Source organism: Anoplophora glabripennis, unplaced genomic scaffold, assembly GCF_000390285.2.
Source record: "Anoplophora glabripennis isolate ALB-LARVAE unplaced genomic scaffold, Agla_2.0 scaffold10, whole genome shotgun sequence".
Taxonomy (NCBI): Eukaryota; Metazoa; Arthropoda; class Insecta; order Coleoptera; family Cerambycidae; genus Anoplophora; species Anoplophora glabripennis.
In genome coordinates, this window is record NW_019416481.1 from 887,737 (window position 1) to 901,432 (window position 13,696).

The 13,696-nt window shown below is 32.1% G+C and overlaps 1 protein-coding gene across 2 annotated transcripts in view; it reads right to left on the minus strand.

The window, feature by feature from the left end:
- Nucleotides 1–13,696, minus strand: part of LOC108903461 (corticotropin-releasing factor-binding protein) — a 58,806-nt gene that overhangs the window by 21,987 nt on the left and 23,123 nt on the right. For both annotated transcript variants that reach the window (XM_023454673.1, XM_023454672.1), the window contains exon 3: nucleotides 9,700–9,811. In XM_023454673.1, coding sequence (XP_023310441.1) covers nucleotides 9,700–9,811 — 112 coding nt within the window. The remainder of the gene's footprint in view (nucleotides 1–9,699; nucleotides 9,812–13,696) is intronic.

The window sequence follows — 13,696 nt, forward strand, 5'->3', positions numbered from 1 at the left end:
CGTCATAGTTCCTTTTAACCCTGTTTTTTTTTTGATATAATCAATAGAAGTAACAAGAACCTTAATGAACATCAGGGCGGGCCCAGGGGTTCTGTTACCTGGTTCACCCCCATAGAGCCTAACACGAGCACAACAAGAGCACTTCAAATTTTCCTAACTAAAGTATCATCCATCAAATATTTAAAGAGGTGTTTGAATAAATGAGTTGTGTGACCTATATTTGGATGTATCTATTCAAAATTCTCTGTAAGCTAGTTTGTTTGTTTTCACCATTGTATTATATAACAAACACCCATTTATTTTTTTAATATTTGTTGAAAATATCGACGTTACACAATTATTTTACCAGATGTCTATTATTATTTTATAATAGTTGTCGTGTATCGTTATTTTATATTTCATTGTATAGCTTCCATCTGTATATACGAACGGAAACAGCTTTGTGCAGAACAAATATTGTTCTAAGTAGCCGTTGTTTTGATAGAAACACTGCTGCAATTTTTGTTGATTTTATTTACTATATTTGCGGATATACCTATTTGATCTATAATATAAATCACACCGATTTTGTGGGTTAAAAATGCAATTGTTTTTATTAAGTTTTAAAAAAACATTTACAAATTGATGTTTAATGATTTTTCTGATTAACTTTAAAACAATTTCAAAATTCGACGAACCAGATATAAGAAATAAAATTTGTTCAAATAGATTCCACAGGCTAGAATACAGTCATATTTTATTTTATAAGATAAATATTCACTAGGAATTATTTTTTACTTACTAAATAATACACGTTTGACAAATATTGAATTAATTAACCACAAAAATTCATGGATGATTTTGAAATGTACCTAAAGTTAGTCTTGCTACTTTATTTGTATGAATAGACATTTTCAGTCCATTCAAGCACCTGAAAAATATTAAGGATGTTATTTGAGTTTTGAAGTTGGAGGTTATATAAAATCTATCTCCAAATAATATACACTTGTTTTTATCTGACTCTTACCTTCACTAGCGTCAAATAATTAAATCTATTATTTCTGTTATTGATGGTACATAGGTATTTAGTTTTAAAGAGGTATACTGTATTGATTACATAAAATATTTGAATTATTATATGATCATTAATAAAAGAATATCTCAAATGTTATTACAAATTAGCTTGGTCGGTGTAAGTTTTGATTTCAATAGCGATTGCTGAGTCACATCTGAATGTGGATATTTAATATTCCTTTGTCACATTTGAAGGTGGACATTTAATATTTTGAGTCACATGGATATCTAATATCCTGAGCCATATCTTAATGTGGATATCTCATATTCTGAGCCACATATGAATGTGAATATATAATATTCTGAGACACATCTGCATATCTAACATCCTGAATCACATCTGAATGCGGATATCTAATATCTTGAGTCAGTATTCTAAATATATAACAATTTGTGCCACATCTGCATGTGTTATTTGGAACTACATCTGAATGTGGCTATCTAATATTTTGAGCCACATCCTTATGTGGATACCTAATATCCTAAGCCATATCTTAATGTGGATATCTAATATTGTGAGCCACATCTGAATGTGGATATCTAATATTTTGAGCCACACCCTATTGTGGATATCTTAATGTGGATATTATTTAGAAGCTGCACTAGTTGGCGTTCTACCTGACTTTGATTATGTTCTTTTTGGGGGTGATTTTAATGTTGACCTTTTAACTGCGAACAATGCTACGTTGCTCTTAAACAATTTTTTAGATAAATATGGTTTAACACAATGTATTGACTGCCCTACTCGGATTACTCCTACAAGTCAAACGCTTCTAGATCTTATTGTTACGTCACGTAATGACATAATTGTGAATAGTGAGACTATTAATATGGATGGTATTTCTGATCATAAGTTGGTTGCATGTAATTTGAAGATTGATAAAGTTAAGCAACCTCTACTATTCCGTACCTTCAGGGACTTTTCTAATTTTAATTATGATTTATTTGTGTATGATCTTGGGAATATTAATTTTGATTTAATATATAATTTTGTATATGTAGATGATATTGCCCAATTTTTGAATGAAATTATTATTAGTCTGTTTGATATTCACGCACCATTAAAAACTGTTAGGATCACGAAACCGCCGGCTCCTTGGCTTACATTTAATTTGAAAATCATGATGAAGTTGAGGGATAAAGCTTATGTTAAATATAAAAAACTAAAAACTGTAGGTAACTGGGAGGCTTACAAAAGACTTAGGAACATGGTTAACTCAGCGATCAAGTCTGAGAAAAAAGCTTACCTTCATTATAAATTTAAAACTGATCCTAAAGCTTTCTGGCGTACCTTGAAATATTTGAATATTAGTAAAAACTCTGATAAGATTAACTATTCTCATTTTGGTAATGCTAATGATTTTAATGATTATTTCCTCAACAATATTCCTCTGCGTTCGGTTGATGATAATTTTCTCATTAATAATTACGTTAATAAACCTTTTGGCACAGACAGTAATTTTCAATTTTCAGAGGTGGATGTCGGTGTTGTGGAAAAAGTATTTGCTAAAATCAAGTCAAATGCTAAGGGGTGTGACGGAATTGACTTAAAAATGCTCACCTTGCTGCTTCCGCATCTAAGTTGTTATATAACTTTTTTTGTTAATAAATGTTTAACCACTGGTGATTTTCCTGACGTCTGGAAAGAGGCACTTGTCATTCCGGTGCCTAAAAATAATTGTCCCAACAATATTTCTAATTTTAGACCAATAAGCATTTTGCCTACGCTTTCCAAAATTCTTGAAAAGATAGTTTATGAACAACTTTCCAATTTTTTAAATAATAATAATATTTTACCGGCAACCCAATCTGGTTTTCGGGTTAATCATAGTACAACTACTGCTCTATTAGATGTTACTGATGAACTGTATAGAGCCAGGAATCAACACAAAAATACTTTTTTGGTGCTTCTTGACTATAGTAAGGCATTTGATACATTAGTATCCTCTACATTGTGTTAAAAACTAAAATATTTTGGAGTTAGTGATCTAGTCGTTACGTTCTTCTCAAATTATCTTTCTGCAAGGCGCGAAAGAGTATCTTTAAGTGGAATATTGTCTGATTTGTCCGAAAAGCACAGAGGTGTACCTCAAGGGAGCATTTTGGGGCCGCTTTTGTTTTCAGTTTATACTGCTGACTTTTCAATGTTCTTGCAATATTCTAAGTCGCATCAATATGCTGATGATTACAAATATTTTATAACTTTTCTATTTCCGACATTGCTTCTGCAATAGAACACATTAACTCCGACTTAAATACGATCTCTACTGTGTCCAATGCTGATGGTTTAATAATGTACACAAATTCGCAGCTGATTTTATCGTCAATAGTATTGCTGTTGTCGTTTTGTTGTGATTGAATCCAATGTAGCGTAGTTTTTGATCGTTTTTGGTCACAAAAAAGTTATCCCTTCTCTAACTCTGGCGAATGAGTACGTCATCATCTATTGTTTCGAAGAAACCTTTAGTCAAACGTGTGTAAAACCGAGTGTTACTGTTAGTAGCCAGTATTTTATTATAATGGCGCATAATTACAATATTCTCGAATTGCTGGATATGCTATGACATACGGTGAACGTAGACAAAACGATGCATCCGCAGAACGAACGTAACTACGTGCATCGTTTTCCACTTCGTTGTGCACCAAATGCTTCCAGATTTGTTCGTTTCTCGTTCAAATATCGCGCGTTATGTTTATTACAGTACAGAAGAGCAAACCGCAAAATTGAGAAAACCTGAATCTTGTTTTCAACACAAAGTTTCTCGAAATGTTCTCGTCTAAGTTGCAATGTACTGTCCCACGCATATCTTATTAAACAAACCGGCAACTAACTTCTCGCGTTAATTATGCCTTTACCAACATCACAGTTTCCGAATACAAACACGACTATAGCCGCACCAATTAAAGTTTAAAATCTCATAGAAATTGTTTCACTATTTTATACCGTTACAAATTTGCTACATTAATTAAAAGTTTGCGACAAATCTGGAAACAACATTGTCTTAAAATACTACACACATTAACGGGGAAAGGCAAAGTTGGCATATAATGTAGTCAGATTGAATATGTTGTAATCCATGTTTTCTGGATTTGCTACAGTTTCTAAATAAGAGTTGGTGTTGCATAATAACATAACAAACAATACATTTTTTAAATTAATAAGTAACAGCTATACGAAAATGAAAGCTAGAAGAAACAAATATTTGCTTTTTACGTGCTTAATCAAAGGTGATAATAGGACAGCAAGAATACAAGATGTTTTTTAAGTGACTGCATTATTTGACAATTTTAATATATCAGGTATGTGTTTTTTTATATTAATTCGTTGTATTTAACTAAAGTGTCTTTTTGGCATTTAGGAAACAGAATTAAAATGTCAACATCTTATGCAACCGACATTTCAGCAAGGTGTAAAATTGGTTGCCTAATTTCTACTAATTAATTACATAAGGAAGACTAATATTCTTTCATTTGTTCACCTCTGTTATTTATGTAAGTACTAACTATAGGACAAGTCTTTTATACTTCGCATCTCCTGTTGACAGGCTTTATTAGGTATTCACCGTAAACATCTCTAGCGTATCTGGACTTATTATCATCCCGAGACTCCAACTCATAAATAATTAATCAGGGGTTTCCTCCGGAGGCCACGACCGGGATTCTTATTTTTATGTAGGATTCTTGATATGAAGTTTATTAATATGCCTCATTTTTTAAAGCAAAGCCGCATAAAACTAAACATTCATCTCGAACGACATTTTGTTAGTAGCACTTAAAATACAAAGCCATTGCGAAGAGAAGTTGCGATTTTCTTTATATTTTTTATGTAGCACGTCTGCAGTACATCTTGAAGAATACGAAAAATTTGCATGATAACAAAATACAATATTTCATACTATTTCCATAGTGGCCGTTAATGCAGTCTACCAGGAAGTAGTAAATCAAATAAATATGTAATATTCGACTCCTGTTGTCGTCCTCTAAACCTGATAAATTCTCTGCTTTGTTCCGCGAAACTGAAGGCGATTTACAAGACGCCTCCACCCGGTTAGAACGTGTAATAAAAAAAAAATAACTGAAAAGGACATAGGAATAAAAGTGTTTGATTATTTCCTCCCCTAGAACCGGGTATTTGAGCAAGTATGGGTAGAATCGATAAAAAAACGCTTAGAAAATCTAGGAATAAGGAAAAAACGTACATTTGAATAAGTTATGTTAAATGTATTTACCTAAACGCATAAGGAAAAGAGATTAGTTAGGAAAATTATTTTTCTACTCCCATAATAATTTCATTTATTAGATATTTATTACCTGCACTTTAATGAAAATCATTAAAATGCAAGCTTATAAACAATAAAACGCCACAAGCATAACTAAAATTGCAACTATCGAAACGACAACAAAGTGGTTGGTCACCAGTGATTGGTACTAGGTACCCACAAATCAAATTATTACATTTTATTCACCAATGCACGGAATTTTCTGGTAATTTAGTGACAATTATAGACAAGGTCAAAACCTCGCATTCGTGGAAGAAATTTTCCGACTCGATTTTTTTGCATATTCAGATTCGTGACATGTTCCTTAACATGAATAAAGATGATGCCGGCCGGAAATCTGGTACCCATTTGTTTAAACAAACTTTTTTAAACAAATTGTAAAAATTGGTTTTCTCACTCCAGAAAAATCTTTTTTGGGTTTTTTGGCACATTATAAACAAAATAGTCCCTATGCACTATGCCTCTAAAATTGATAGTTTTAAAGTTATAAACAATTTAAGTTGCTAAAAATACGAAAATGACGATTTTCAACGACCGACTTCCGGGTTAAAAATTATTTTTTATGTTGCCAGGTACCTAATTTTCGTTAAGTTGATTTTGACATTGATTGCCCATTTTTTGTCAAAAATTTAACGTTTTACTTCATATGCTCGCCAATCACATAAAAATTCCCGACGTATTTCTCTGAGTACCTACAGACCTGAGTATAGATTAAGAAAAAATGTTTTGTTTTTTTTTTCATATTCAAATTTACGTCAGTTGCACTGCGTGCCGCAGAGCGATTCCTCAAATTCAACATGCCTAGCGAAAATGGCTAGAATTTTGTACTATTTATGAATCAATAGATATTTTTTGAACATTACTATCCTCTAACTTTTCCATTCATTCCAAATAAAATAAAAAAATAAAATCGCAAAAATTTTTGCCAACGCAGTAGCAAATGCTCAGCGTCTAATATCCTGGTATGGTTTCAAGATCGAACAAGTGCGACGAATGAGAAATTTGTTTATTGCCTGAAAAAAGTTTATGTTCTGGAAGACTATAGAGAAGCACCCCCCGCATTCAGTGAACCAATTTGATTTAATTACTAATTAGGAGTTTCGAGAAATTTTGTCGCTCTTTCATCGAAGTAAACCGTTACAGGAATTCAATTAATTTTTTAATTAAAGGAATTTCAAGGATTTCACAGGGTGGATTTTAAAAATCCACTCGGAAGCATTTGTTTATTTAAGGCGAAAACACGTATTATTAACGGAAATTGTGGTAAAGCCAAAAAAAATATTAATTAAGTTTGTATAATAGAATGTGACTCAAAAACAAGACAGTGTTAAAATTTAATTCAAAACAAGTTTACCGAAAAACGTTATCAACAAGTGATCATACTTCGAGGCCGACTAGAAAAAATTTTCCAGTTTTGTATTACTTATGTGTAATTTGTTTATTCATGATTTGTCAAGGCATATCCTAAATTCGCTATTTACTTAAGATTAAGTGAAATGTAATTAGGTCATAATTTTCCACTTGCCAACAATGTTTGCCATATTTGGAGGTTCACATAATTTGCATTATTTAGCTTGCAATTTTTTTTATCTTCCAGACAGTATAATCAAATATAATTTAAACTAGACCCTGGAATTTTACCGGTGATAATTTTGTTTACGTCTAATAAAGGAATTCGTAAAACGTCTGCTTTTATGTGACAATGTGTTTTGTAGTGTTGCAACATCCGTAGTAAATTATTACTATTAGATAAACCCCCGCTTTTATGTTCCGTGCCTAAAACAGAATAACATTAGTCCAGATGTGTCCCTTTCCTCTCTTCATGTGGAAATTGTATAACTTTTGTTTTTGTTGTCTGTTCACATCTGTCTTTGCAGTCTTATTTATTAACTTAGTGAATAGGTTCAAAGAACTAACTTCTCCTTTTGTTACAATTTTAGTGGCCCTCCCTCGTGCCTAAAGGCATTCCAGAATTTATCCAAAATGAGTAATTCAGTATTTGTTCAATTTGTGCAATACCTGCTTACAAATCTGATATAACGAGCGTTCAAATAAAAACGTGGTCGAAGTTGGCTCTGACACATTGGACGTAGGGAGTAGCTTATAGCGACCAACCTAACCTCATTTCTCAACGAGCTGCATAGCAGCTGTCAGTTTCAATAACGTTAATGACTATATAACTTTATTTTAAAGAATAATCGTGATAACAATAACAAACAATTAAAGGAGCTGCGGAAAGTGTCCCCCTCCTTGTTATAACAATAAATTAAAGCAGCTGCTGAAAGTGTCCCCCTCCTTGTTCCAAGCACTTTTCACACCTGTTCCTCAAAGAATTAAAGACATTTTCTAAGATGCTCGGGGTATTGTTAATTTCACGAATCTTGTCTATAAGTCGAGCCTGCAGATGGTTTAAATCAGGAATAGGCAGTTCAAAAATAGTGTTTTTAAGGTAAGGCCACAAAAAGAAATCACACGGCGTAATATCACATGACCTCGGTGGAAATTCATGTTCAGCATTGAGACTTATTAGTCGATTTTGGAAAACTTCCCTCAACATATTCATCGTCTCGCCTGCCGTATGTGCCCTTGCGCCATCTTGTTGAAAGTAAAAGTTTGTAATTTCGTTTTCTTCCAGCTGGTTAACAAAAGGAGCGATAATTTCTTCTCTATACCTTTGCGCAGTAAGAGTACCATTAAAAAAAATAGGTCCATAAATCCTCCTTCGATTGAGAGCACACCAAACTCCAATTTTTTGAGCGTGTAGAGGGCCCTCGACAAAAAAGTTATCTGGTTTTTCAGAAGACCACATTCTCATATTCTGTGAGTTTACGTAACCACTTAAATGAAACCAGGCTTCATCAGAAAAAAAGGTGATATTATGAAGTTCACCGTAGTTGTTTAAAAACCATTCACAAAATACAGCCCGTCGCGGAAAATCAACTTCATGAAGTTCTTGCTGACAAGTTAAACGATAGGAGAACAAACGCAAATCTTTTTTTAACACTGTGTGGCAGGTACCGACTGATACTCCCACCATTTGTGATAAAACACGTACAGAAGTTCTTGGCGCATTTTCCATTATTTGTTGGACATTTTCTTTTAATTCTTCAGTCCGCTTTTTAGGTCGGCCGCTTCCTTCTTTTCTTGTTACACTGCCCGTTTCACGAAAAACATTAACACAACGCTGAACTGCACTTTGAAAAATTTTGTACTCAACAACGCCGGGAAATTGATTTTGAAATTCTATGAAACATTCCTCAATAGAATACTTCCATATTCCATCAATCTTGCGTCCATTTCTAAAGTAGGACTCTATGATAAACACTTTTTGTTCTTGAGAAAACACCATTTTAAACGCTTTTTAAAACGAAAATATTCAAATTGATAGCGGCGATATAGCGCTTTGACAGATGACGTTTAAGTTCATTTGCTATACGCTACGCCCTACGTCCAAATTTTCAGAACCAACTTGACCACGTTTTTATTTGAACGCTCGTTATTTAATCAAGTATCAGGTGTATCTCAGGGTTCCATACTTAGCTTACTGCTTTTTAATCTTTTTATTTGTGATATCACGAATAATATTAATATCTAATTATTGCTGTTTGCTGGTGATATAAACATTTAGTGTCGATAAATTTGACCTATAAAACAACTTCATTATAGGTTGGACTTATTCAGCTTTAAGTACACTCAGCAAAACAATTAAAGGGATAGAAAAATTACCAATTTTTTTTTCAAATCGATCGCTCTGTTTTCCTTTCCTGAGTCGTCAAAGTTTTATAAAAAATTAAAGGAGCAGGTTATTGTATGTTTCTCACAATTTCGCATTAAACAAAAAAAAATCAAAATTTTGAAAAAAGCTTTTTCGTCAATTAAAAATAAAATTACTTGACGTTTGAAATATTCAATGTATAATTGTAAAAAAAGAACGCAAAAACATTTAAAAATATTTTTTTTAATTTGATTTTTTTTCAAAATTGTTTTTTTTTCAAAATTTTGATTTTTTTTTGTTTTTTCGATATTTGTTGAGTAGGTATATAACACGAAATTGCGAGAAAAATAACGCAATCAAATTTGTTTCCTGTACATATTACTGAATAATAAATCTAGCAGTTTGTTTGTTATTTCACTTGCAATGGTCTTCTTTACATAAGACGCTTATTAACTTCTCTATCAAATCTAGTTTATACCGAAATCGACACATTCAATAATAAAAAATTTTTAACCTTCTGAGATGATACTCCCATGGAACTTGATCACCGATAAAACATTAATTTTCTTCCCGCCACCAATTGTCTCTTAACCCGGTTACTGTGGCTTTTCCGCGAGGAACACTGTAAACAAAGTGACAAAATTACGTTACCAGTAATATGATGCTCGACTGTCCTCTTGGATCGCAGTGGGGAGGACAGGTGGTCCCTCTCAGGAAGCTCTCGCCGAAGTTGCTGCAACCCAAGCGCCCGCTTGAGGCTCACCTGAAATTGAAGAAGGCTTTTACATCATCGTCCACGCTAGATAAACAGAAAGCCTTCTTAAGGAAATTGGAAATTGATTGTTTCCGTCGCAGAAGGCGCCGGCCCCTTCAACGCCAATTTCGATGAAGTGCCCCAGGTGTAATGCTTGGAATATGACAGGCTTATTATGGCTGTAGTGCGATGAAGATGAACATTTGAATGTTTTCTGCTGGGGTTAACCGATTTCGGTAAATTTGTTTTCTCCTTTCCCGAAAAAATAAGAAAAGTAGATGTCAAAAGAGCGATTTTTTGATAAAAATAAATCTGGATATCTTGATTCTTTTAAGAGATACAGATCGATTTTCAATTTTTACTGTTTTCTTTAATGCCTTTTTTCTTTGTCAACGATTATTATTTTTAGAAAGTACCTATATGTATGATACCGTTTTTTGCGTATATTTCTACAACTTTTTAGTTTTTTTTTTAGTCCTTCTCCTACAAAACATTGATTTTATTATTTACAAAATGAACTTAATTAATTAAAAATATTTTATAAGAAAGGACCACTGCAACAAATTACATTACATTCTGTTATAAACCGTTTATAAGTGATGTCTTAAAGCGCATTTTCAAATATATTTTTCTAGCCATTCTTTTCGTGTCAAAATGCTTTAGGTATTCGATGAAGGCATATTTAATATTCTTTATGTTCGAAGGCATTCTCCTTATCTTTTCTGGATTCGCTGTAAAAAGAAATGAATAACTAATTCTGTTTAAGCGGGATCATTTAAGGATATTCCGGGATCTGCTCCCACATTTCTGCATTAATTCCTTTGAAATACGATCAGCTTCGACGAAAAATGAGTTTACTTCGTTAAACACCGCCACGGTGACACATTGTAAAGAGGCTCCACGTAATTTCCTTGCGCAATTTAGGGTTATTACGGCAATAAGAACCAGATATAATTCCTTGTTTGCTTAATTAAAGCTTATGTTAAAGAAAAATACAAATTCTTTTGTTCTGCGTTAAATTAAATTCGTTTTGTGAATTTTCTTGCCATTCAAATATGAAGAATAAACTCATGTTAGGTGGAAATGTTCTTATTTATCTTTTAATTGCAATTATAGTGATGATTACGTGTCCAGCAGTCTTTATTTTGTCAATGGTCGGTTTGTCCTCTGTAAATATTCTGCATGAAAATTATTCTCGCGAAAGAAAATCCAACGCCTGCCTCAAAACCTAATTAAAAGGCTGCAATGTTTCAACAGAGTACGTGATGTTTTTACGTAAATACAAGGAGAAAATTAAAAAATGAATAAATGATCAAAGAGTACTCTTAAGACTGTAGTATCAAAAGTTACCATCTCGAATTCTTTGAAGTCAGATTAAATTATTATCTAATATCAATTTAATTTAAATGGTTTTATTAAAAATTGAACATCCATCAAATTTAAATGACTCAAATAAATCCGCGACAATTTTTTCAGACTCATCTCATTAACTTCATGTTAATTTGATTTTTCCGTTCGGAATCTGCATTTTAATATTTTTCTTGTTTACCAAAATGAGCTAAAGGGAGAGTAGAAGTCGAATTTCGTAATACAAGGTATATTTCTTTTCTGGAATATGTTCAAAACCCGTTACCTATGTATTTTTGTAATATGAAGTAACTTTTTTGAATTATACCATACCTAAACATTCCTTTTGGAACTATATTTGTATTAGGGTGGTTATACTGAACAACTCTGTTGATATCGCCACTCATTTTGATATATTTATTATACTTACTCACTTTTTTTGATATGCAATAAAGATCATATCAATATTATTATTATTATTTAGACGATTAGAAAATCGGATGTAACATCTCAACTAGGACATCCTGTATATTCTTGTTTCGTGTTCAATAATTTGTTCAATACTTTATTACATACGATTTGAAAATTATATGCTTACAACCAATCAGTAAATGTGATGCAGATGAAATACATAATAATTTTAATTTCAAGTTATAATGAGATATGCTGTACCGGGTGTTCACAGGAAAAGTGTCCCCTTTTCTTCATTGTTATTCAAAAAAAAAAATGTAATAATAAAAGTTGTAAGGATATAAAACAATTGGCATACGTAACAAAGACAGTTAGACAATTATTAAAAAAAAATCGTCAGTTACATTCTCAAAAATCTAACGGCACTTTGATCTCTCGAGAATAAAGCGATTTCAAGATTTATTGGATTCACAAATTGTTCTACTGTCATGGAATCTAATTTACTTTATATTAAAATATAAATAATTTTTATTAAAACAAGGACTCAATGTCAGTAACTTTAGGACTTTGTTACAATTTCCTTTTAAATGGGAATCATAATTTTTAGTGATATCTAAAGAAAGATCATCAGCATACATACAGACAAATAAATAGAACCGGGTCCAATACTGAGCCTCGAGGCACCCCCAAATCAGTTTCTAAAACCTTCCAGATAAGAGATTTTCTTATTCATAGAGTTCTGTAAATTCAATAAATTGTTTCCTAAAGTTAATAATCCACGCATGTAAATTTTAGGAAAGCCCTCAGATTTTGGACAATGTCTACATAAATACATGTGCCCAATTTTAAGTTATTTCACTTACTAGTTTTTAAATTATTTAAAAAAAAAATAAAAATATTTCTTGACACCCTGTATCTTTTTAACGAAGCTTCCTAGATAAAAACATTATAGGCAAGACTCTCCTTAAAATTCACCAAGGAATACGAGGTTTCATTTTTGGTCACCATTTGTGAATCACCCTGTATAATATATTTTTGACAGCTCTTACTCTTTTACTGGACTTTCCAAAAAAACTAAACACAAAAAAACAAGATCTATATCGCGGAAATACAACATTCTTTGTTCTTAGTTATATTTATGTTAAATGATTTTAAAAAAACATCTCAACTAAGAATAACAGAGAAAAAGGCGCCCCCCCTCATTTAAGTTTGTATGTGCTTTAAATTAGCTTTGCTTCCAAACATATGAAAATCCAGTTACTGTGCTGGTATTACAACTAAATAGTTTAAAATCTGTGAGGAAATAACTTTAAAGGATTATAGGTTCAGTAAGCCCCTGAATTTCCGAACATATTATTATTTGTGTTCAAAAGGCTTAGTATTAAAGCTTAATCGCAAATTTCCAACACTAAAAAACAAATTTATCTCAACTATTTAAAGAAAGAACGCTTCAAAAATTCGATACTGTTTTGATAAATTTTTATTTCCGATCATATAGTACTTAACTTTCTCCGTTTGGGTAAAAAAAAAATTAAAAACAACACACGTCTATGTCTTAACAATGCTATAAATTAGATTACTATCTACAATACGATAAACCAAGCTCAGAATAAACATGGAGATTGTAACGAAAATAAGAACGAGTACTTGCTTAACAAAACGACATCCTAATTCAACGGCAGACAAGCAGAAGTAACTGTATTAATGGAAAGCAAATACCTAGTTTATGGTTTATTATTTAATACATAAGACTGTGTTTGTATAACGTCATTCTTAAACGCAGTGAGATAACGACAATATTTGTTTTGGAATACAGAAACGGGTGAAATCTTGAAGGGTCTAAAGAAGCTTTATCTGCGTAGTAAACGGTAAAAACGACCGTCCACAGCTTTCGTCGTTTCCCTGTCATTGTTTCAATTTAAAGTGTACGATAATTTTTTGTTAGAAATATAATTTTAAATGCAACTTAATGTGTTAAAAGTTCAAAAAATCAATAGCTTCCAAAGGAATAACTCCTAAAAAACGATCAATTCATTATTCCACTATAAATTATTTATGATTTTTTTGTTATATCCACTTAGCTAAGGTGAAAGGAAGTTCAGTGTCGTTCGCATAAAGCTGTATTTTGCATTTTTT